This window comes from Xiphias gladius, chromosome 21 (genome assembly GCF_016859285.1).
Source record: "Xiphias gladius isolate SHS-SW01 ecotype Sanya breed wild chromosome 21, ASM1685928v1, whole genome shotgun sequence".
Taxonomy (NCBI): domain Eukaryota; kingdom Metazoa; phylum Chordata; class Actinopteri; order Istiophoriformes; family Xiphiidae; genus Xiphias; species Xiphias gladius.
The window spans coordinates 31,813,472-31,839,352 of record NC_053420.1 but is presented as its reverse complement, the minus strand read 5'-3'; the positions used below and the strand labels follow the sequence as shown (position 1 = coordinate 31,839,352).

General features: G+C 38.5%; 1 protein-coding gene across 4 annotated transcripts; it reads left to right on the top strand.

Moving 5' to 3' along the window:
- The first annotated feature begins 1,263 nt into the window (after nucleotides 1-1,263).
- On the top strand, nucleotides 1,264-22,311 carry c21h3orf14 (chromosome 21 C3orf14 homolog). 4 transcript variants are annotated; one of them, XM_040116505.1, is made up of 5 exons: nucleotides 1,296-1,390; nucleotides 2,724-2,854; nucleotides 9,540-9,663; nucleotides 10,423-10,494; nucleotides 13,041-15,114. In XM_040116505.1, the coding sequence occupies exons 3-5, from the start codon at nucleotides 9,571-9,573 to the stop codon at nucleotides 13,215-13,217; spliced, it is 342 nt and encodes a 113-aa protein (XP_039972439.1). In that variant the 5' UTR covers nucleotides 1,296-1,390; nucleotides 2,724-2,854; nucleotides 9,540-9,570; the 3' UTR covers nucleotides 13,218-15,114. The 4 variants fall into 4 exon arrangements, with proteins under 4 accessions (XP_039972441.1, XP_039972438.1, XP_039972440.1 ...); XM_040116507.1 differs by lacking the exons at nucleotides 2,724-2,854; nucleotides 13,041-15,114 and adding an exon at nucleotides 19,872-22,311 and having other exon boundaries at nucleotides 1,264-1,390; XM_040116504.1 differs by lacking the exon at nucleotides 2,724-2,854 and having other exon boundaries at nucleotides 1,264-1,390; nucleotides 13,041-15,111.
- Nucleotides 22,312-25,881: the final 3,570 nt, after the last annotated feature.

Below are 25,881 nucleotides of genomic sequence, written 5' to 3'. Positions count from 1 at the left end.
GACTGTCAAAACATGTAGCTGGAGGCGTCAAGTCACGGGGACTCAGCCCTCACCACAAACCATTCCATACCTTAAAGGAGTAGTTCGACATTTCAGACCAGTAACTTCCGTCCCAAGAAATAGTACAGCGCATAACCTCCTCATAAAACAGCAAATTGTAATTTTTTGCATTTTATTTTTTTGTGGATTAAACATATGGGGTACAATGTGTTAATTATTGAACTTTAAATGTGCTGGTATGTGAATTTTGATACCTTTAGACAGAACCAGGCTAGCTGTTTCCCTATTTGCTGCATGCTAAGCTAACCAGCTGCTGGTGGTGGCTTCCTACTGTACAGACTTGAAAGTGGTATTCATCTTTTTATGTAACTCTTGGCAAGAAAGTGAATAAGTACATTTCTCAAAAGGACAAACTAAGCCTTTAAGATCTCTGCTGGTACATTCTAAAGAGAGGGCTCAACCTGAGAAGACGATGCCTAAGCTAGCTTCCGACTCACATTTAAATTTACAATGCTAGGTGGCTGATTCTCTGTTACTGTTAGACATTGAAAGACATTGTAGGTAAAACCTTAACAATGTTTGAAACCCACTTTCAAATTAAAGAATAATGTGTTTTATTTTTGAAAGCAAGAAGAGAGATTTCGATGCTTTTTTTCACATCCAGACAACATCAGACGAGGCCCAGATCAAAAACCACTATATTTAGACTGGTCAAATCTGGATTAGAATATCCCAGAGAAGTTAAAGACTCTTTAAAACATGGTTTCAGATTTGTCAAACGTTTATTCTATCTGTGAATAAGTAAAAAAAGGGAGATCTCACTGCTCCTCTCACATCTAGACCACATCACACCAGGCCTAGAACAGAAACCACTCTACTTAGACTGGTCAGCACTGGAATACATTAACCCAGAGACACCCAAGACTTTTTTAAAACACAGGCTCCTATTTGTAAATCCTTTATTCTGTGAATATCCAAAAATGAAAATTTTTTACTGCTTTTTCACATCTAGAACTGAGGTAGGTCAACAGCAGTTTCAATGTATCCATGAACATGACTTTTTTTTTTCCCTATTTCTTATGTATAGCAGATAAATAAATCATTGGTGGTTAAGATTAAACCTTGTATATATGTGTATTTTTTTCTGTTCAATAAAATGTATATACTGCATGTCAAATCGTCAACATTGTAATCCAGAGACCTAAATTATCCCGGTACGAAGTTGTATGCCCTAAACATAAAGCCAACAAAAATCGCTTTTATTTTGAAGTAAAATAACTCCACGTCCGGTTGTCCACTATAGTTGAGTGATGTCAACGTTACGTTTGTAGGGTCAGAGGAACGCCTTTTGCAGCCAGCAAATGGAATTATTTAAGAAACACGGGGAAATGTAAGTCTGTCACCTATATCGTGAACAAGTAATGATACAGCTTGGTGATTAACAGTGTCAATGGGGTCCGTGATTCTTCATTAAAGAGTACACCATAAAGTTAGCTAACGTAGCTTGACTACGACGCTGAAGTTAGCTTCCGATTCGGCATTTAAGGGGACAGATAAGGGAAACTTACTTTACAATACTAAACCGATTATCCGTTATTTGCACCACTTATTGTTGTGAAACATCCTAGTTTAAGCCTCAATGCTGTTTTAAAACCTACTGTTAAATTTGTGGAGCCTTTATTCTACTTGTGAAGCACGTAAAAGATTGATCTGCCTGCTTTTTTCAAATCTAGACGACATCATACAAGGGGCCTGTACCATGAACCGAGATTTATGGGGTTAACTAGCTCTCTTTAGGCTTCACTGGGTTTTGTTCTATCACGACGTTGGTTCACTTTTAAATTGATAGATCGCCATGTTGCAGGCAAACCTCCACAGGTCCAAGAGGCTAGCTTTAGAGGATCAGATCAGAACCTGTCAACAGCCCCTGTCAACTAATGACCAATCAGATCAATGGAAAAATTGAGTCCTCATTCCTACAGCATTTATTTTTATTTTTAAATACAAAGACAAAAAAAGCATTAAAAATTGACTCTATAGTCAAAAACGGCAGATTTATACCTCAAATTGGACTTGATTTCCTTTTTCGTCTGTGATTTAAACAGCGACAGTGAAATAAATCAAAAACTTAAAAACAGCTGAATTTTTCGCCCTCTGAAACCGGAAGTACTTCTTTTAATATCATTTTTGGCTATCTGCACGCAGTATCGATGTCACTATGCCCAACTGGCAGAAGAAAAAAATACATAATCATATCGTTTTCAGAAATAATGAATCACTCAGTCAGGGATGAGGACACGACCACTGCAAAAACTTGGTTGCATCTTTCAGATAAAAAAATATATAAAACTTTTCTCCATTAGTTAACATAATATACTGTAGTTTTCTTTTATTTACGCAACATGAAGCTAGTTAATGATTTGACTAGCTGGCTAGCAAAATTGTTAGCTTGCTTCTCATTTGTCGAGTCACATAACTAAGTCGTGCAATTTGTGTAGTGTTAACCTCATGTAATTGTGTACATTTTTCATTATGTTTAATGAGCTAGCTATCAGTCATAGACATTTACTAACTACCTCTCAGCTAACGATTCTGTTACTACACATCAGTGTAATACAGCATTAGGTGAGTAATATGATACATATTTCATAAACATGTCTTGGCTCATACTCACTACATCACTGAGTACTCAAATGTTACCTTGTTCCCTGGACGAGTCTCAGGTGTTTTCAGCACTTTAGACCTTAGTCCCAGAGGTCACTAAGAGGTCCATGGCGAGGAAGTTGAATCCAGCCCAGTAGCAGCAGGTTCCACAGCTCACCGCTTTGCATTCATTCAAGCACTGGCAGCAGCGGTAGGTTCGCCGTCATAGCAGGCGACTCCAAGTCTCCCCATATGACCACCAAAACATTCCAAATGTAAGAGTGTGTTTGTTCTGTTGAGTATTTATTTGTAATATTGAAAATGTAAAACAAGCAAAACAGACCGCCAAGGAAGGATTTAGCTGTGTGATGTGTAGGATTATGTACAAAACTGGGACACTAATTGCACTACATCAAAATACATTTTTGTTAAATTTTAAGGCAATAGGTAATTTACCTTTTTTGTGGAAAAACTGTATCAGACAAAAATTATTATTCAAAGCATAGTATTTTTATGTATCATAAAACATGTTTCAAGGTGATCTTTAAACACAGATTTGTGAGAGAAACCCAAGGGTAACTAAACTTTTTAGTGGTACAAATTGCAATATTACAATGCAATTATAGAGGATAGTCTTAATTACGGTTAGTTTCATATTCATATCCATATACTTCAGTTAAGATAACTGACTTAAATGAAAGATTTATTTAAACTTGGAAAGTTACGTGATCTCATGATTGCATGCCTCATGGACTATGTTGTAATGTGGTTCCCAGCAGAGCTGATGTCAAAACTACACTGACAAAAAAGATGTTAAAAATGACACGTTGTGCAGATGTAGTGAGTGTGGTTAGGGACAACACGTTGTGTCGAATGCAACACAATAGATGTGAGCCATTTTTTACATACAAATGTGTCATTTCAACATATTTTATACAATATGCGAGCCATTTTAACACACTCAAATGTGTCATTTCAGCAGATTGAGTGCTGATTATGTGTAACTAAAAAAGGCCAGATTCTATTAATTAATGTGTTAATATTACAAATTATTGTATTAAAGGCATTTGTAATTCTAAAAATTAATGGGAGAAACAGGCGTGTAAAAATGTAATGAATGGTCAAATGTTGAAAGGGAATGCAAAAATGCATGAGCGCAAAAACAGTATAACAAAATGTTTTAAAAATTCAATTTCAGCAACTCAGCTTCCTTCTGGCTTACGTGTTAAAGCAACAAGCACACCCACACTTAAGTCAAACATTCCTGCTAAGAAAACCCTGGTCGATGAGCATCACTTTCTTTGGCGTAGCCTTAGTTACATTGTATAATTCTTTTTTGCAGAATGTCCGTTTGCAGTAAAAAATGGTGTGTTCGATACCTTAATAAATATAGTCTGGTACCAACTTCATATTTTGTGCATTTGCGTTTGCATGTGCAATTTTTTTTTTCCATTTTAATGCCTCATTAACCAGAAAGTTTGATTTCTTTCAGAAATGCACTTAGTTGCTAATAAGTACTATAACATGAGTATTATAGTATTATATATCAATATATGCCAAAATTGAAAAATAGTAAGAGGGTTATCAAAACATAGCATAAACTCCTTTGAATGATGACTCTTGATCAGTATATATTTGAAAATGAGGTTTTGCAGACTCCCGCTCAAGGACAGGTGCTGGGGGATGGGTGCTATAGATATATATATACATATACACACACATATATATATATATATATATATATATATATATATATATATATATATATATATATAACTGCTGATGACAGGCCTTGTTTCACCAAGTCTAAAATCACATCTTAGTATTGTCCAAAAAACCAGGATGATAGTCTACAAACTGGTGTCCAGCGTTAGCTACCATGTCACCTTGGTGGCTTTTACCTGGCTCTGACCAGACTGTTTGGACCTACAAAAACCTCAGGATTCAGACAAATACCAGCCCTTTTCCTATGTTGTTTTTTTTTTGCAGTTTTCTTTTCTAATGTAGAAAAGGAGAAAAAGTAAAAATTACTTGTTTTGCATTTTTCATGTTTGTTTTTTAAATTGAAAATAAAATAAGCTTTTCTTTTTCATTTTTAAATTTTAGTTTCTGAAAGCTGACTTCAAATACCACAAAGTACACTTACCTTATACAGTAGATCAGTCGAATCATGTTGCTGTTCCATGCTTTCCATGTGTACACCCCAGTTTTAAACCACAGCTTCTAACAAATGAAGGGAGAGTTCACCACGCTCAATAAATACATAATGACGATTATAGCTGCATTTTAATTCCATGAAGATTCTTTTAGATTCTTGGCAGGATTCCTGACAGTGTTGATGCGTTTTCAGTCATACCATCACTACAGCTCAGAATAACATGAGGAGACTGATAATTGTAAATGAAAACTAAACCCTCTGTTGTCTTTTATTAGAAAATAATTACTTTTTATTAGAAAAATAATCTACACAAATATTTCCTGTGATTATAAATACAACATGTTAGTCAGAGAGACCTCATCATTACTTTTCTTCTCTCTCTCTTTTTCAACAGGAGAAAGAGTCTGACACTACTTGTAACTTTTTTATGTGCATCACATACTCATAATAGTTTGTTCATCATCTGACAAAAAAGCAAAAAATACATTAAAGACCCTTATAATATTTCTTGGACTTATTTACAGTATATCCTTATCCTTACTTATAACAATATATGGAAATTATTCAGTCCACTTACTAATTACTAATCCAATTAAAGGCGTTTTGAAAATTGACGAAACATGCGACAAACCATGCAGAGGTGGGTTTGGAATTAAGAAGAGTAGGAAGGAGATGGGCAGTTGGAAATGCATCCCAGGGAACTTTACAGTGTATCTAGACCCCTTCACTTTTTCATATTTTGTTACATTGTGGCTACATGATAAATTATTTTAAATATTTAATGTCAATGTGATATCTCAGTTTTTCCTTTTTAATAAATTAGCAAACATTTCTAAAACTGTTCTTACTTTGTCATTATGGGATATTGAGTGTGGATTGATGAGGGAAAAATGAATGGGTCTGAATACTTTCTGAATGCACTGTTGATGTTGAAAAGTGCAGAGGCCTTTATCATTATAGATATCCTTTAACACATGAATACCTCTAGAACTCAATGGAGGGAATACGAGTGGATCCGGACAGCAGTAAATGTTGTACTGTCATAAGTTATGGAGCATATATGAAATGTATTGTTTTTCAGTTCGCTGCCATACAGATATAGTGTGAGACATAATCGGTCACAATGACCAGTTATTTAAGTCCCACCTCACTTTTTCAAGAACTGAAGCAGTTGAGTTGCCTTTTACAATTAGAGAGAGATCTGTCCTAATGTCAGTCCCCAGGTAGTTAAAACACTTCAGTTGGCATGGAGCAGGTAGAGAAATGGCCAAGGCAACAGCAATTAATGGCATGAGAATGGAATTCCCCCCAGTTTATTTTATAACCTGGCAATGTATTCAGTTAAAGTAAGAGTATGGAAATTGGATATTTGAAAATGGAAATGTCATTTTCAATTAATTACAACAGTATATCATCAGCGTAAAGCAACAAATGATATTTGGTTCCATTAATGCATATATGACTGATATGTGGATATTGTCAGACTGCTTGAGCAAGGACAGAGTGAACAAAACAGGTGATAAAGGACAGCTCTGGGTCTACTCTAGTAGACCTAGATAATAGAAAGTCAGGTGAGCCACCAAAACAAGTGTTGACACGTGCAGAAGGGGAAGGGTAAACTGTTTTGACCATGTTTGTGCACCTAGACCTAAACCTGAGGTGTTTCATAACAACCCATAAGTAATCCCACTCTATGTAGTCAAAGACTTTTTCTGCATCAGAGGAAAACCTGCACAAGGTTGTCCCTTAGATGAAGGAGAAGCAATGATATGTAGTAAACGTCAAATGTTGTCAAAAGCTTGACAGCCTTTAATAAAACCAACTTGATCCAGATGAACTAAGGAACATATGCACTTGTCTAACCTAACGTATAGCTCTTTTGCAAATAATTTAAAATCTGTATTGAGGATTGATAAATCTGTAAAGCTGGTGCAGCAAAAGGCATCTTTTTTCTTTTTTAGTAGCAAAGTGATTAGGGCTATTTCTTGATCTCCATAGAAAGAACCAGTGACTGAGGAGAAATTGATCCCAGAGCGCCAACAGCAGTTCCGGAAAGATATCGTTGAGCCCAGGGGACTTGCCTTTAGGCATCAGATCTGTTAGAGAAATAGAAGAGTCCAATTATGCTACCTGCTCAGATGAGAGACGGTAGTTCTCATGGTAGACTCCAAGAAACTTTATATTTATTCTATATTACCATGAGACTCAGAGGTGTATAGTTGCTTCTAGTGGTTAAGGAAAACATAATTTATTTGGGAGGGGAGAATACATTCGGTATATCACCATTTTCATTCTTAATGGCGCTGATATACTCCAAATGCTCTGATTTTCTAAGCCTCAAAGCAAGTAGTCTGCTTGGCCGCTGATGAAGAAATTCAACTCTTACATCTGATAAATCACTATCAGGGGAAAATGAAGAAGAAATCAGTCCTGGAATATGACAGTTAGTGGTGGAGAAGAAAGGGAAATCTTTAATGGTTGGGGTCAATAAGTTCCAGAACTAAGTTAATAATGTTTATTTCTGGTAATTATGACTTAATGTATTTAGGTGAAAGATTGCAACTACACAAGACCAGAGGGTTACTATAGTCCATGGATGGGTTACCCACAGCATTAAAATCTTCAGCTATAATTAAGGCAGAATCAGTTAAGTATAACAAGATTAATTTTACATTGTCAAAGAAGGTATGGTCAAAAGAATTTGGTGCATACAGTATTTCAAAGACATCAGGAATTTGTTGAATCCTCACCACCAAAGCATTACAAAATCTACCAACTGAATCACCTCCCACCACGCCACCTTAAACCTATGAATATGTTGTGACTGTATTTTAAAGGGAAAAATAATGTTTCTACTTTTGTTTTAAGTGAGAGAGCGGAGATCTACATGGGAGATAAAAATTAAATGGACTTCTATAGTGAATTTATAGTCACAAAAGGAGCATTGTGGCAAGCAGTGCAAATTGTCCTTTCTGTGTATTCACAAATAGAATAAAGGTTTCATAAATCTGAAACTGTGTTTTAACAATTTCTACACTCTCTCTACACTCTGTTAATCTATTCCAGATGTGAAAAATCTAGTGGTCTAGTGGTTTTTGATCTAGGCATGGTCTGATGTGGTGTAGCTAGGACGAAAGCAATGAAATCACCCTTTTCTGTGTTTTCACAAATAGAATAAATGTTTTACAAATCGGAAACTGTGTTTTAAACAGTATTTAGCTTCTCTGGGATAATCTATTCCAGATTTGCAGGTCTAAATATAGTGGTTTTGATCTGGAACTGGTCTGATTTTGTCTAGATTTGAAAAAAAAGAGGTGAAATTTCCCTTTTTTGTTTTTCACAAAGAGAATAAAGGTTTCAAAAATTTGAAAGTGGGTTTCAAACAACATTCAGGCTTAAATCCAGGATGTTTACTGCACTTTCACAATGATAAGTGGTGCAAAAATGGAGAATAAGTCGCTCAGTACTGTTTCTTAACTTCAATCAAAAGGTGGCGTGCAAAACAAAAACAAACTACCAGGTCAGCTTACTTTCAGCTGGTCTAATATGCATTAAACTCATGTTTGGCTGCATGCTAGTTCAGATAAGTTTAAAAATAAAATTGCTGTGGAGACCCAACATACCTTTCAGAGTCTTAAGTAGTCTTATGTAGTAGACTCTCCCACATCCTCTTGTGATTTCTACTGAATTAAAAACTGCTCCCAGAACTTTCCTTGAATATTAATTTGGGTCATTTTATAATTTCCTCCATGCTAATTATTCCTCTTTTAACTTTATGTTATCATATTTAAGTGGTGTTTGATTGTTTTCAACAAAGGCAAACAAAAGCTCCTATATGTCAAAGTTCACCTCTGTGAAAACTGAACCTGTGCAACTAATATTTGTTCCGGAGATTAATAGTAAAGCACAGGTGGAACTAACAACATCAATGATGTCTCTGTTCCATTTAAGTGTTCCAGTAAAACAACCCAGTAAGAACACACACAATACCGGGACATTTAAATGGAATTCAGTCATCAATATTGTTATTATTTACAGCTGAGCTTTTCGTATGACATGGCAAAATGTCTGCCGTTGAAACGGCTGTTAGAAAGGCTAATAATACATTTTAAAGAGGATATAATCAGATTGCTTGTTCAAAACCCAAAGTCTTTAGGTGATTATCCTAGAGGAGGTATTTTTGTTTAGAAAAACTACTTGGATGAAAAACTTATTATTAATATCGCTCTTTGTTAAATTTCTGTGCATTAATCAATTAACTAAATTGTTTCAGCTCTGTTTGTGGTCAGTCAATAATGTTACCTTGTTGTGGAATGCAAGTTTTTTTAAAATGTAAGCATAAACTGAAACAGGATAAGATGTCAGTGGAACCTGAGCCTGTTTAAATCTGTTTTGCTTGTGCACACCAAATAGATCTAGCTCCAAACCTTTTCTTTCAAGCATTTTCTATTAGTAATTATTCAATTTTAGATGACCCCTTATTAAATTCTGTTCTATTTTCTGACATTTCTGTTGAATGCTGTCTCTTTTCTTTTTCATTTGTTTTACATTTTAATTTTGTTCATTTAATTTCTCATGGAATGAAAATTTAATTTTAAAATGTCGCTTTCTTAAACAAAGCAAGGACAGAAATGCTTTTTCTATAACAGAAACACCCACCAGTCACTGTGACCTGTACCAATGTTCATACTGGAGGTTTTACTTGTTGAATATGGAGTCTAGCTCTGTCTGACATCAGTTTAGGAAGAAGAGCAGAGCTGCTGAAACAGATGGAGAATCGCAGAGAGCAGCTGAAGATCCTGAAAAAGCAGTGGGTGAAGGAGTCTGAGGCCGCTCACCACAGGAATACTGCATTGCTGCAGGTAAGGATTGAGGCCCCTACACACCTATGGTCCAACCAGCAGCTGTTTTTGCTTTGGCTGATGAGACATCTCCTCAGGACTGTGTGGGTGTGTACAGACTGTGACATCTCCTTGACTGTCCTGTTAGCTTTTTTGCAACTAGAGCTGAGATCATTAGTTAGTCAATTGATTGTTTATCAACAACCATTATGATAATCAATGAATTGTTTGAGCCATTTATCAAGCAAAAATCACAACCAATCTTGATTCCCAGCTTCTAAATGTGAATAATTTCTGCTTTTCTCTGTCTATAATTTTAAACAGAATAACTTCATTTTTGTAGAGTTGTTTAAACTAGACATTTAAAGACATCCCCAGGGTCCTAGGGAACTAAGAGGGGGATTTTCAGTATTTTTGGCATTTTATTGACTAGACGATTAATAAAAAAAATAAATGAATTAAAGTGTAGTTGCAGCTGTTGGACAGCCTACATCTTTATCATTATTGCTTTGGTATTTCAGTGAAAACTGTAGAAATTGAGTAGAGGAGTGAGGAAAGTGGAGGCCATTTGGGAGTGTCATTGAACAACTCAACAAGTTTCAGAGAGAGCATTCTTTGAAAGTAACCGTTGTAAAGCCATAAGAAGTAAATCCACTTTTACTGTTGGTACATATCATTTAAAGGGAAATTCTAATAATTTAGATAAATATTGTGGTAAACTGACTAAATTTTATGGCCAGGGTATGCACAAAAAACAGCATCTACCCTCGGTTACTGCAGGAGTTACAGAAGATAGAGGATCATCTCAGAGGAAGGGGACATCTGCCACACCCAAATGTTCTGGCTCTGGAGGTAAGATTTTGACATATAAAAAACTGTGTGAAGTATCTGACAGTGTCTTGCATCACATGTTCACATTTAAGTTCATTTTTCCTACTAATCTGTGAACTGATGCAGTAGTTCCTTCTTTTGTAAACAAACAATACTTACATGTGAAGGAATGAGAAGGAACTAATTGTAGCTAATTTTGTAAAACTGTTCTCTGAAGGGCAGATATTCTCTTTGAGATCATTCATTTGATTTATTAATTTCCCAGTTGTGACAGGGACAAAATTTTCATAATTTTGCCTCTGTACACCACCACAGTAGAAACAAAGCCATCAACATGTAATTGAAGTGTAGGTTTTAGCTTTAACTCAATAGATTTAAATCACCCATATTTATTTATAGACCCTCATTTTCAGAGGCTCAAAAGTAATTGGACAAACCAGCATAATTATAAGGATTATTTTTAATACTTGGATGAAAATCCTTTGCAGTCAATGACTGCCTGAAGTCTTGAACCCATGGACATCACCAAATGCTGAGTTTCCTCCCTTAAGTTGTTTTGCCAGGCCTTTACTTCTGCCGCCTTCAGTTGCTGCTTGTTTGTGGGTCTTTCTGCCCTCAGTTTTGTCTTCAGGAGGTAAAAAGAATATTCAATTGGGTGAAGTCAGGTGACTGACTTGGCCATTGAAGAACATTCCATTGATTTGCCTTGAGAATCTCTTGTGTTGCTTTCGTAGTATGTTTTGGTCATTATCCATCTGTACTGTGAAGCACTGTCCTGTCAGTTTTGCCGCATTTGGCTGAATCTGAGCAGATAGTATAGAACTGTACACTTCAGAATTCATCCTGCTACTTCTATCAGCAGTCACATCATCAATAAACACCAGTCACCCACTTCCATTGGTAGCCATACATCCCCATGCCATAACGCTGTCTCCACCATGTTTGACAGATGATGTGGTGGCTTTGGCTCATGAACCGTTCCTTTCCTTCTCCATACTCTTCTCTTCCCATCATTCTGGTACAAGTTAATCTGGGTTTCATCTATCCAAAGATTCTTGTTCCAGAACTGGGTAGGCTTTTTTAGATATTTTCTGGCAAAGTCTAATCTGGTCTTTCTGTTCTTGAGTGTTACCATTGGTTAGCACCTTGTGGTAAACCCTCTGTATTTACATTCATGAAGGTGTCTCTTGATTGTAGACTTTAATGATGTCTCAATGATACACCTGCCTCCTTGAGAATGTTCTTGACCTGGCTTGATGTTGTGAAGGGATATTCTTCACCATGGAAAGAATTCTGCTATCATCCACTTCAGTTGTCTTCCGTGGTCTTCCGGGCCTTTTTCTGTATCTGAGCTCACCTCCTTTTTAAGAATGTACCAAATTGTTGATTTGGCCTCTACTAAAGATTCTGCTTTGTCTGATAGGTTTGTTTTGTTTTTTTCAGCCTAATGATGGCCTCCTTGTTTTGCATCGACACCTCTTTGGACCACATATTGAGGGTTCCCATGAATAGCTACCAAGTGCAAATTTAACACTTGGAATCAACTCCAGACCTTTTATCTGTTTAACTTGTCATGAAATAACGAGCGAACAGGCCACACCTGGCCACTAAACTGATCATTGTCAATTGTCCAGTTACTTTTGAACCTCTGAAAATGAGGGAATATGTATAAAAATGGCTGTAATTCCTAAATGGTTTATACAATATTTTTGTGAAACCCCGTGAGTTAAAGCTGAAAGTTTACACTTCAATCACATCTTGATGGTTTTGTTTAAAATCCATCGTGGTGGTGTACAGAGGCAAAATTATGAAAATTGTGTCACTCTCCAAATCCTGATGTACCTAAGTGTATTTGTAGATTTCATCATAAGAGATTACATTCACAGGGCAACACTTTAGGTAGTTTTACAGGATAAATGTAAAAGATAATGAATAAAGTACTAAGTGAGGAAAGGTGTCATTTTTTCATCATTACCACCATACAAATTTTCTGCAGTTTGAGTTTAACACCACTCAAGCCAATTAATGTACCAAAGTGAGATTCTAAAACAGAATATCACTGAAGGACCATACCAGTATTTTGTCATGTTTATAGCTCACTTATTATAAATCATGTGTACTTAATGTAATGTGTACTCACAGACTATTTTCTAAACAATTTTTTTTTTTTTAATCTGTATTTTCTCTTCCTTCCTGGCAGATATTATTTCTCTTTTTTTTAAATCAAAGAAACATCATTGTTCTGTGATGATGCCACAGAAAGCTCAGATAGAAGACTGGTCTAGTCTACTATGTTTGTGTCCTGGTAGGAAGCTCTGAAAAAATGAAAGTTGACTGCCAAACATATTTGCGTTCATACATACAAACAATAAGCAAATATACGAGTCCTGAAAAAAAACATGTTTTGTAACTTTTGTTCATTAAAAATGAAAATTTATTTTACATTCCTTAGAGACCTTGACTGTTGCCATTCAGACTTGATTGAATAACCTTCAAGATGGAGCCAGATGTGGTGTCTTGGAGTTTTGTGACCCAACCATATGGCTTATATTGTTTCTTTCTTTCAGACAAGATATTGGGTGTCTGTGGAAGAGTCCCTCTTTGCCTGGGAGCACTTCCTCCTGGGAAATGGCCCACACCCAATTGATGGTCTAGGACAGACACCCAGGAGAGCCAAACAGAAACCCAGCACAGCTAAAGACCAGGGCCTGCCTCCTCAGCCAAAACTTTGGACTGTTAGATAGGTGAGAGGTGATTCTGATAGCGCTACTGTAGCCTGAAAAATAGCTTTGATCGTTACATGATGCAAATTAGCACAAGTCACGTGATTCTCATGTCCCCTTCAGAACGACATAGTGATATGGGTCAAACCCACGTCTGTGGTTTATTTGAATGAGTAAACATATGTCAGGAGAGTGAGGGTCGACCAGCCCCTCATTCACAGCTGCTGGTCAGAGGCTTTGGTGAACTGGTTTTTCTTTCAAAGTTGGAAATTAATTCAGTGATATCAACATTTCAATGTTATTTAACCAAATCACTGAAAAGAGAGAGAGAGAGGGAAAGAGAAAAACAGGTGATCATGCAGGACGACATCATACCGTGTCCATCCTGACAGAAAGAGGGGCCTGCTGTCATGGCCTACTGGCCTCCTGTGCCACTGAAAATTGTCTTTTACTGAGTTTCTGATTCCTTTTCACAAGTGTTTATTTTTGCAATGTTGTGTAAAAACCACTAGAGGGAGGCAGTGTTATAGTTTTGAAAAAAAAAGAAAAAGCTTTCCATGGGGAAAGCAAAACCTTTGGTTTAGAGAATGTCCACACAGTCAGTTTGTTACAGTAAATTATTTATATTCATATTTATAGATTACAAGTTAAGTTTGTCTTTCATTATGACTGGCAGCATCATGTTCAGTTCAAGTTACTGTATACCATTCTTCTAAAAAGATATTTTTACAAACTGAAATAATCTTAGTTATAAAATGTCAACATTTTGAGATGAGTTAATAAACTCTTGAAACAAGGCTTGTATTGTATTAATGCAGCTTATTAATCATATTAAGGATGTTTAGGACGCAGCTGAATCAGTGTGTAAATGTACTTTGTCTGGTCTCAAGACTCAAAAGACCCATACGTTACTGTACTTTTGCTACTACAGACTTATCATGTGTCGACAAACAATTCTTTCCATCTTTTAAGGACAGTTGGGGCTCGACAAGTAGTGTGATAGTAAGGCTAGCTTGCTGTTTTGTTTGGATTAATCATGTTATAAATGAATATCTGAAAAAAATCTGATATTATAGAATGATATGCCAAATATCTGCAACATTACATACAGAATTTTCAAAATGGTGTTTACAGTAGTGAACAATGTGACAATATAATCATATCGACACGAAATGATTCCACTGAAATTCTATTTTTTTTAATATATTTGTTACATTGTCAAGGCAAAGTTCTTGTACAGACCATAAACACTGATGCATTTAAGAGGTTTGGCACATTGTTTTTCTCTGTTATATTAACAGCGGGTTCCAAAAGTCTGAGACCCCTTTCCCATTCACTTGAATGGGAACTGTAAACAGTAATAGTCAAAGAAAATAGGGTCTTGAAATAAATATAACCTTGGTATTAAGATCAAAATCAGGTACTGCACTGGTTAATTCTTCAGGCTCTGTGGTGCTCCAGCTGTGTGCACTGTACTCTGTGTTTTTGGACGGTTCGGCTTTGTCAGCTGTTACTTACAAAATGAGCCTATGCAGTATGACTGCTCCCATTCGTGGGCTTACAGGTGGTCAAACCAACAATACATCCCAAATTTTAACTGGCTGATATTGAAGTTATGTGTGGATATAAAGAGCAAGATCTGGGCTGCAGTATTATTGGAATAATGAAAGGAAGATCCTGCCAACTGTCACCAGTGACCAGAGTGGGGGTCTTCATCCACTTCCAAGGTGGATGAAAACCCCCACCCCCGCACTTTTATCTCCTCTCTCTACACCACCAGCGATAGCACCCCCTTGCTTTAACCCCTAATTGTCGGTGATCAGACCTGTGCAAGGCTGACGCGGACTGGCGGCTTGACAAATGCAATCATCCGGACAGCCAGGGTTGAAGTGGCTGGTGGTTGGCAGCTGCCCAGGCTACTCAGCTGGGGCCCTAGTGCTGAAAGCCCTCAGGGGGTCAACTAGCCACCGGCCACCACTGACTGACTGGACCAGTCTGGACTGATAGGGGTTGGGTGGTGGGGTGCTGGTTTGTTGGAGGAGCAGGACAGGGGGCAAGAGCTGTGAGGTCAAGGGCAGGATTTAAGGATGAAAAGGGTGGGGGAAGCTTTAGGGCTGTGTCCAATCATGGGTGACAGGATTGGGTGGTGGGAGGGCAAGAGGGGGATGATGAAGATGCGATGTAGTGAATTATCTAAAAAGGTTTTGAAGAGCACGATCTGGAGCCCTTCCAAATGACTAGCCCTGCATTATGTATTCTAATGGCCGAGGCCCCGGGGTACTGAAGCCTGTTGTCAGTGACCAGACCTCGATTCGCTCTGCCAGCCAATGATAACAACAATGACCCTTCAGACAGCAGCCCAGCTCTCCTCCAGCCCTCCGCCGTCTCTGGTAGCATGGCATGAAACTGGAGCCACAAGATTATGCAATGAGGTTCGGCTATTGAGAGCCCACTGAGAGCCCTGACAGATAATTGGCTGAGCCCAAAGCCGTGCAAATGGTTAAGTGTTGACTCCAGTTGATTGGATAATGGGTAATTGCACGCTGCATTTCATTCAGTGATATGCTGTGGGTGTAGCAGGGACAAGTGAAGGGGAGGGAAAGAATGGAGAAGGGAAAATATTTTGGCATGCTCCATTTTTGCAGCCGGTTATTTCACACTTTGAGTATGTTGTATTTGTTTGGATCACAGGTTTATATCAACTGCCGATGCAATTTAAATTGCAAATGACATCAATTTATTGTTAAGGAGTTACATTTTTTTCATTTTCTCTCTCAGTTTTTGAATTCACATTTCACAAATCAGAGCCTTCTTCCGAACGCTGTGCCTGTTGGCACAGTTTGAGGCTTTCCTCTGACCCTGTGTGAGCTTGTAAGTCCCGAGTCTCTCCTTTGATCATGGCATGTCACCTCTACTTAAGAGCCTGGGCTGCCAGCTCTTTGTCTTTTCCTTCACAGAGGCCTTGACTGTTGTCATGTTGTCTCACATTAAAGAGATGGCTTCATGTTGTACACTAAGAGGAAGCAACACTGGCCTTAAGGTAGCCTGGTACAGCTCCTCATTGACTGCACAGGCTCAAGTGTAACATTTACTCTTAAACAGCCCCTAACTTCACTTGTGTAACAGTAATCACATACCTCTTGGCTCTCCTATAGCTCCTTCCCCAAGAAAATGCTTTTTTTCTTTTTCAGATTTCGTGCACCTAAACAGAAACAGCTTTCTGGAGCTAGTGTGAAAATTCTTCCCCGGCTGAACTTGAATATACTTGAGCTGCATTATTGCTCTTGGAGAAGCTCAGTGGGGGGATAGTGCTTGCTGAATTCCACCTCAGTCACTGTATTGATTGTGCTTCCATGGATATCTTTTCTGCCATCGCCTGGTAAAGTCAGAAAGTGTGATGCTATTCATATCAACTGACGGATTACGGGGGCAGCTGAAAGGACACGTATGAATTTTGTGTTTGTGTACTTGCGCCTTTTGTTGATATTGATTCCACACATTGCACCAGCATGTTGTGTTTCAATCTTAATTAAGTCCTTTATCACGCTCTAATGAGTCTACTGTCACACACATCAGTCAAAGCAATTGCTTGAATTAGTTTCATACTTGAGAAAAAGCGCACGGGTAATCACTCCCCTGTTTAGGCTTTTCTGCTGCAGTGCAGTGTGAAAACACTTTTAGTGAAGACAGGGACTTCTCACACTTGTGCTTCTTGGTCCAATATATAGCACTCACTTATTTCCAATGTTAAATTAAAGATACAGTTTGGGCACAAACTTATACTTAAATATGTATTCTTTATATACTATATAAATGGTTAGGTAAGGCAAGAGAACATGCATGTGTTACCAGTATGTATGTATATATATATATATATATATATATATATATATATATATATATATATATATATATATATATATATATATATATATGTATATATATATATATATATATATATATATATATATATATATATATATATATATATATATATATATATGTATATATATAATTTTTTTGTGTGTGTGCATGTGTTTGTGTGTGCGTGGCTCATGAGGTAGAGTGGGTCATCCACTAACCGCAAGGTCGGTGGTGCGATCCCCGGCTGCTCCAGTCCGCATGTCGAAATGTCCTTGGGCAACATTCTGAACCCTGCTGTATGAATATGTGTGTGAATGGGTGAATGTGGCATGTAGTGTATAGCGCTTTGAGTGGTCAATAAGGCTAGAAAAGCATTATATAAGTGCATTTCATTTACCATATATATACATATATATGGTGTGTGTATATATACATATATATACACACGTGACACAATTTTTTTTAATTTTGCCTCTATGCACTACCAGGATGGATTTGATACAAAGTCATCAAGATATGATCAATCAACTTTCAGCTTTAATTCAAGCAGTTTAACAAAAATATTGCATCAACCGTTTTGGAATTACAGCCTGTTTTATACATAGTCCCTCATTTTCAGAGGCTGAAAGCTAATTGGACAATTGATTGAAAATCAGTTTAATGGCCAGCTGTGGCCTGTTCCATCGTTATTTCATGACAAAGTAAGCAAATAAAAGGTCTGGAGTTTATTCCAAGTGTTGAATTTGCATTTGGTAGCTGTGCATGGGAACTCTCAATATGCGGCCCAAAGAGGTGTCGATGCAAATTAAGGCGGCCATCATTAGGCTGAAAAAACAAAACAAACGTATAAGACGGATAGCAGAAACTTTAGGAGTGGCCAAATCATTCTTAAAAAGAAGGAATGCACTGGTGAGCTCAGCAACACCAAAAAGCCTGGAAGACCACGGAAGACAACTAGTGTATGAGCGCAGAATCCTTTCCTTGGTGAAGAAAAGGCCCTTGACAACATCTAGCCAGGTCAAGAACACTCTCAAGGAAGTAGGCTTGTCATTTTCAAAGTCTACAATCAAGAAAAGCCTTCATGAATGTAAATATAGAGGGTTTACCACAAGGTGCCAACCACTGGTAAAGAAAGACCAGATTAGACTTTGCCAGAAAACGTCTAAAAAACCTGCACAGTTCCGGAACAAGATTCTTTGAACAGATGAAACCAAGATTAACTTGTGCCAGAATGATGGGAAGAGAAGCTTATGGAGAAGAAAAGGAACGGCTCATTAACCAAAGCATACCACATCATTTGTCAAACATGGTGGAGGTAGTGTTATGGCTTGGGCATGTCTGGCTGCCAATGGAAGTGGGTCACTGGTGTTCACTGATGATGTGACTGCTGATAGAAGTAGCAGGATGAATTCTGAAGTGTATAGTTCTATACTATCTGCTCAGATTCAGCCAAATGCTGCAAAACTGATAGGATGGTGCTTCACAGTACAGATGGATAATGACCCAAAACATAGCAACCCAAGAGCTTCTCAAGGCAAAGAAACAGAATACTCTTAAAATAAAAAGAATACTCAGTCACCTGACCTAAACCTAATTGAACATGCCTGTTACTTACTGAAGACAAAACTGAGGGCAAAGCATCTCAAGGGAGGAAAATCAGCATTTGGTGATGTCCATGGGTTCCAGACTTCAGGCAGTCATTGACTTTAAAAGATTATCATCCAAGTATTTATTACTTACTTAATTAATTAAATAAATAAATAAAATAAAATACATATATAAATATATATATAGGGTGGAGTTTTCTTTACCAAACTGCCGATCATGTAAAAATGACTGATCGAGAGTAGTACGTTTATTGACAGATGAGACTGTTTTTCCCTGTCACTGCACTTGTAGAAAGTTAAATTCAGCAAGGTCTTCTATCTAAAACAGCTCAAAACCACACCGAGATTAAACCATCCCCAAGCCCACAGGTTTAACTATCTAAACTTTAACAAAATAGTGGTACGACTTCAGTCATGTTCCTCAGCCCTGCTTTAGTAGTCTGTTTGGCATTAATTTAGCATGCAGTGTCAAGGAAAAGAAAAAAAAATGTTTTTATTGGTATTTTCAACTGCTTAATCTTGTACTTTCCCCAGCTTGGCGTGTAGCATAATATAGAGTCTTTAGTTCAGTATAAGGGGGTCTTGTAATTGTGTGAGCCAGCAGAGTGGTTCATCATTAACACGGTGGCCTAAACTGAAGGAAGAGAGGACGTTTCCCAGCAGGGCCCGGTCAGGTCAAAAGGATTAACTGTGGCACCGGACATCCCCAAATCAACTGATCCTACCCAACAATGACTCACTGCTTTAATACCACTAGAAAAGAGATGATTTGAACCAGAGCATGATGGAGCAAATGGCTCATTAGTTTGCAGCATCAGGGGATCACATTAATTTTCTTGTAATAAGCTGGACAAAGATTTACATATTTGACTAGACTGTGTTATGTGTGTGTTAATTTGTCTTGTCTGCATTGATGTTGGAATCATTTTAAAAGTTTTGGTTCCCATTTTCAGAAAGCGGCACCGGAGGGTGTCCAGTTTGGGGACCTCAGAATTGCTTTTCTGCTCTTTATAGATTATGTTGTTCTGTTTGCTTCATCATACTGTAACCTTGGTAAAGAGTGAGCTGAGGCAGAAGACAAAGCTTTAATTTACCAGTCCAACCTTACCTATGGTAAGAGCTTTGGGTATGAGTGAAAGGATGAGATTGCGACTACAAACATCTGAAATGAGTTTCCTCTGCATGGTGGGTGGACTGATCCTAGGAGATGGGGCAAGGAGCTCAGAAATCCAGAGAGAACTTGGAGTAGAGTCACCGCGCAAAAGGCATCAGCTGAGGTGTTTTGGGCATCTGATCAGGATGCCTCCTGGGTGCCTTCCTTGGGAGGTTTTCCAGGCACTCCAACTAGTAGGAGACCCCAGAGCAGACCCAGAACATGCTGGAGAGATTATATTGTAATTCTTACCTGTTTTGGGAAGGCCTCATGATCCCCCATGAGGAGCTGGAAAAGATAACGGGCAGAAAATGGAAAATGTTTTATTTTTTAAAGACACTTGGGGTTTTTTTGTTTTTGTTTTTTTTTAACCAATAAATGGGACAATATTAGTGTTTGATTTTGCTGTGGTGTCAAATAGCACACCCAAAACTAGTTACAGATGTTGTTATAGCATCCATTACTGTCTCCCAATCCAAAATGGCTTCCACAGCCAGAATCATCAATCTCATGACATGATGAATATGACTGCATATCTAATGTTTTTAGGCCATTTTTACACTACAGGCCATGACAGCCAAGTTTGAATTCCTATTACGTCTGATGTTTTTGGACACCTGTTTAAATGTACATTTTTTAAAAATGACCCAATTTCTATTTCCCCCTGAAAACAAGGTCTCCTGATCACAAGGATGTGAAAATTGATTAATCTCTACAATTTAATTGAGATTACATTAGATCAGAAGGCTTCTCCATCCACATGCAAGTAAATGTGCATGAGTGTAATTTGGAGAAGTTTGTGTGTCTTTTGTACTTGTACAAATCTTGAGTATAATGTTAATATGTTCAGTTCAGTTCCAGTGTTTTGTTTCATACCCTTTCAAATCTTGTGTCCTCAGCTCAGTTCAGTCCTTATTGTACTGCATGGGAAATTTGGCTTGCAGCATGGCAAAAACAAGGACATCAAAACAGACAAGTGTTATAGGTAAAAATAAAATGAAAAACAGGTAAAGCCAATACATAAGAACAAGTTAAAAAAGAAAATAAGACAGTAAGATAGTGACTGTGTTGCTGGTAACTATGAAAGGGACAGATTATTTGCTGGAGTACAAATTAAGTGATTTTATAGCACATGCTCTATGGTTAGCTATAAAGGCCTTCTCTGTAAATCTGCAAAGCATTTTACGTGTTTTCATAGCCAATGAATTCCCTCACCCATCTTTGGGGTTGTTCAATATGCAAATAGGGTCCTGGGATAGTCCTAAGACTGCTATATTAATGAGTTTTATACAGTATTTTTTCTATTTAAAAAAAACAAACATTACATAAATGATTTTAGCTATAAGTTATTTCTCAAAAAAATAAACATTTTTAAAAATGAATTAATAAAATTAAAAACAGCAAAACCTGGTGAGGTCAGGTCTGGATCACCCTCCTCCTCCACCTAAGAAAGAAGGAGGTTCCTCCACAGCTCCCACCCTCAAGCTACAGACCAGACAGACGGAGGGGTGGACAGACGGATGTATGGAGGTCAGAGAGTGGAGTCTGACGACAGATCAGCGATGAGATCTCCCTCCCTGCTCAATTCCCAGCAGCCCACCACTTCCCCTCCCAGCCACAAAGCACCTTCTCCTGGCCCGTTGTGCCCTTGACATGCCAAGGCAGGCGGGCAGGCACATCCCAGGGACAAGCTGCTCGCCGCTGTCTTTAAGACATTCTGATGAGGTTTTGGTTGTGAAAGGCTTGGGGTTGACTTTCTAAAAGAATCTCAATGAGGTGCAAGTGAATGCTGTGGCTGTTCCATTTTAATCTGTGTGTTGGGCAGCTTCTTGAGTGGCTCATTTCCATGCATCACACCCTGAATTCCTGAGTGCCCAGCCTGACACACTCAGGGCTTTCTGGTTATATTTTTAAGATAAATCAAGTCTTATGACAGGATTTACTTCAATAAGTATAATGTCAAACTTGCTGTTTACAATAAATGTAACATGCTTGTGTTTTTAAGAAGAACATGTCAGCATTTCTGAATTCCATTGTTGCCCGCTCCATCCTCCATCCTTTCATTTAAAGTAGGAATAGAGCCAAAGAGTGAAGAGAAGCCACTGCTCATTAACCCCTCAGCACTTTACAATGAATCCTGGAGGCTCAATGTGCCAAATGGTCAGTTTTTTCCAAATGCAGAGGGGGGGCTATCATACTCAAAGACATAAAATACATAACTATTATTGTTTTGAATTGGTATTTTAAAAGATCCAAATGTTAACCCATTGAAGTTTGCTTATTTTATTTAGATTTTATGCAGCTGTAAGTGCACAGACATAAAATGCCCCTCTGCCCCTCTTTGTAGCCTTCTTTAACGGACTGATGTTTGTGTGCCAATTCCAAATTCAAAAGCTAGATGGACGGGTTTTTTTTCTTTTCTTTAGGCCTATCGCTTTTTTGCGTGTTGGCGTTTGATTTCATTTGATTGATGTTCATTTTCTAATAAAGTTGTGCTGAGCAGGTTGTGTCATTTGTTTTGGTTGGTAGATTCAGACTCAAGGGAATTACTCACAATATCTATTTAGGGTTTGAGTACTGCTGTTGAATACAATGCCTGTATTGCTATCCGGATAGCTCATGCATAGCCTGTAGGTAACGTTGTCACATGTTGTGGGAACGTTGTCGGCTGACACAAACTTTCACCCCTCCACCCTCTTCGAAGGAAAAAAAAAAAGCTGCCAGAGCGGGGACATTTTAATTGGAATTTCATGTGGGCTAAACTGAGGGGAAACTGATGTATGTTAACATTTGGTAGACTTAATTGGTCCTTTTCTCTCCCTCCTCCTCGATCGGGCACTTAGCCTACGGCCCGCTGGTGAAGCTTCCCCGCTAATCTCCCATTTACAATCAATTCAGTCTGCCAGACAAAAAGTCCGCCTCTCTCTTTTCTTCTTTTCCTGTCTCAAACGAGCTCTTTTGTGGCCTGTAAATTGCTTGAATCCCCGGCGATCCCCCGGTGGTGGACGGAGTGAAAGAAAGATGTCCTCGTGTTGACAGCTGATTTGGCGCGCGCTCCCGCTTACGCGCTCCCTCCAGGCCCCCGCCTCTAATCTCCTCCGCGTGCGCGCGCCTTAATTAAAGCTCCAATTCGTCAATTAAGGTGTTTGTGGATGTTGGGGCGGTTGCTCAGATGTTGGAGAGGTGCAGGAAAAAAAGTGCAGAGAAAAGGGCAACCTGCTTGCCTTTAGGTTGTTTACTGCTCCGACATCGTTATTCATGTCCCGCAGCCTGAAGGGTCTAGACTCGTGCGCGCGCGCACACACACACACAAACATACAGCAGCCCTCTGCATGTATGTGTGCGTGTGCGTGGGTGTTTTCTGTTCCTCGCCGCACACACTACTTTGTAATAAAAGTAAAACCTGATGTAGAACAACATTACTCCTTTTTTTTGCCACGTGGATAGCATCAAAAGTAGGATAAGTGTCGCTGGTGTTGAAAAAAAACTTGAGACAGTGAAACTGCAGATGTATGGATGATCTGCTCCAGAGGAATGTGTGAAGATGAACAGGGTTGCACAGCTGTCATTGTCTATGGTATTGTTCCTGTGAATTTGGAGGTTTTAAGCACCTGAGGGGGGAGTGTACATTCTACAATTAGCTGTTACACGTGAATTCTTTTGAAAGCGGATTCTGACATTTTTGGGGGGTCATTACTTTGAGGCTCTTCCCACCCAGAAGATTTGTATTACTTCATCGCAGTCATAGTTGTGAAATTGTGGAAAAGGCGTTGAAACAACATGTAGACCAATGTATAAAGACATATATAAACATTGATAAACTAGTTATTTTTCGATTTTATTTTGGTCGTTTTTGGCATTCAACAGCGACATTGGAGATAGAGACAGGGTGCGTGACAATTTTCTGTTAGCACTGAAAAGTTAAATGAATGTAATTTTTTTTTTTTTTTAAATGCCTACAATTGTATGGACTTTTCAAAGGGTTGGGGTTACAAATCTTGACTCGTGATCCGAAGAAATTATTTTGACAGATTAAATGTGTTAGACTTGATCCAACTTTGCAGCGGAGCGAAGATGAAATCCAACCACAGCCAGTGCATCTCGTCTCCTCGCATCATCCATTCAGATCTCATTATCACGCTCCTCCAGTGAAAACCTTGTATCTCCAGATTGTTCAACAGCCTCGATGCAGCTCTGCCCGTTTGAGTTTCTAATGGTTTTTATTAGAGCGACAGGCTGTAGGCCTTTGTCAACCACAGAAGGAAATATACAACTAATTTGAGTGTTATTGGAGCTGCAGTGACATGTGCTGATACCGCTTGGAAAAAATCCGTTTTCACAGTAGCCAACACATTTTCTTTATTTGAACCGACTGTCCACGAGCCCTTTAGTCAGGTTTATTAAAGGTGACAGCATGGTAGGTTTTTTTTCCTACAATTTGTCTGCGCCCGTGTCTCTGATGCAGACTGATAAAATAGGTGAGCAAGGCATTCATCTGGCAATATTAGCCCTGCCAGGCTTCTGTAGGCCTAACCGGCCCGGCTGAGCGCTAATTGGCTGTTAATAGAAAGAGCGCCATTTGCGTGCACGGATCTGCCTCTCGACAGAATGTGTGCAGGGATAATATTGTTCCAGGAGCCGTGCGGAGAATAACTTGTGGGCTATTAACGCAGAGGCCCAGATGAGGAGCTGCGGCCTGAGTGCTCCATTATCTCCTGTTCTGATGAGCGGCTCCGGATGCGACAAACCCCTCCATCCCCCGCCCTCACAATCAAGCCTCCCGAGGCCGTTTAGCTGGTTAATGTAATTCGCTTTCAAGGGCCCGTGTTATCTCTGATCATTACGCCGGAGTCAAGTGTAAATGCTGCAGTATTAAGATCGTGTCTGTCAATAAATGGTGAAGCAAAGTGGCTGCAGAGCATACACTAGAGCCAGACTGTGTCTATATGTGGGTTTCTAAGAAAAGTTCAAAATAAAACATCCGCAAACGCTAGCAAGCTGCTGCCACTACGGAAATACGATTCCGTGTGCCGATCTGATTTAAGGTTGTCGGGGAGTCAGCGTCCATTCGACAAGCACACCATCTTCAAGCTTAAGGCTCACCTTTGGTTGTGAGGTTCGAAACACGGCAACGTGTCTAACGACTAAGACAAATGAACTCATTCCGACAGAAAACACAACATGCAAAACAAATCAACGAAGAAGGAATCGAGAAATCAACAGCAATTCACAAATCTCAATTAATTCCCTGTTTTTGAACTGCGGCTGTTTTCAGTATTTTGTTGATTTGTCGTCGTTGTGTGTTTAAACTTTGCAAATTGTTTCCTGACACGTTAATGCACTTCTTGTTATCTGAAAGTGTGTTTTTAAACAAATTCATGTGGTTTTCTAAAATGTTGTCATGTTTTGCACTAGTCAGCCAAAACCCACACCTAAAATCTTTTTCTAAACTTATTCAGTACAGCTTTTATCATATCATATCATCAGTTTTATTTTCAATTGCTTTCAAAAAAATGGAAACAACATGGCTCAAACATTCAGTTTTCATTATAAGTTATAACTTAATCATTCACATTAACATTTTTTTCTGTGAAATACACAACATGGCAATGCATTCCCCGGACGATTCACATTTTAAATAACATTTTTTTAATTTTCTTAACCTATTATTTACAGTTCCATCAGGGAGACAGGTGATTTACCCCCCTGTTTGATGCTTGTAACTGGCAATGCAGGAAGAATTTCTATCTGGACAGAAAAGAACTATAATATTCCTACAGTACGGGACCAGTGTTAAGTGTATGATGTTGTATCTTCATCTCTGGTCTTTATTCCCTACAGTGTCGCTGCTGGTACACTTGGACAGGATCCTAAAACTTATAAGATTACCACAGTTGTTGTCAAGGGCTCGTGTCCAATTTTATTGGACTGCCCCTCCTTCTCCCTGGACCTTATAAAACTGTTCAACATGGCCACAAGCGCAGGACATAAGCCAGTCTTTTGAGGCCTCACAGTCTGAAGTGGACTATTAAAATGTGTTATGAAGAATTAGTGGTGTGGC

Excerpts from the sequence above, each read along its gene's own strand:
- c21h3orf14 (XM_040116504.1), top strand. The coding sequence starts at position 1,362 with ATGGAATTATTTAAGAAACACGGGGAAAT. Across the intron at positions 1,391-9,539 it reads TTTAAGAAACACGGGGAAAT|TTTAGGAAGAAGAGCAGAGC; the intron begins GTAAGTCTGTCA and ends GTCTGACATCAG. Across the intron at positions 9,664-10,422 it reads GGAATACTGCATTGCTGCAG|GAGTTACAGAAGATAGAGGA; the intron begins GTAAGGATTGAG and ends CGGTTACTGCAG.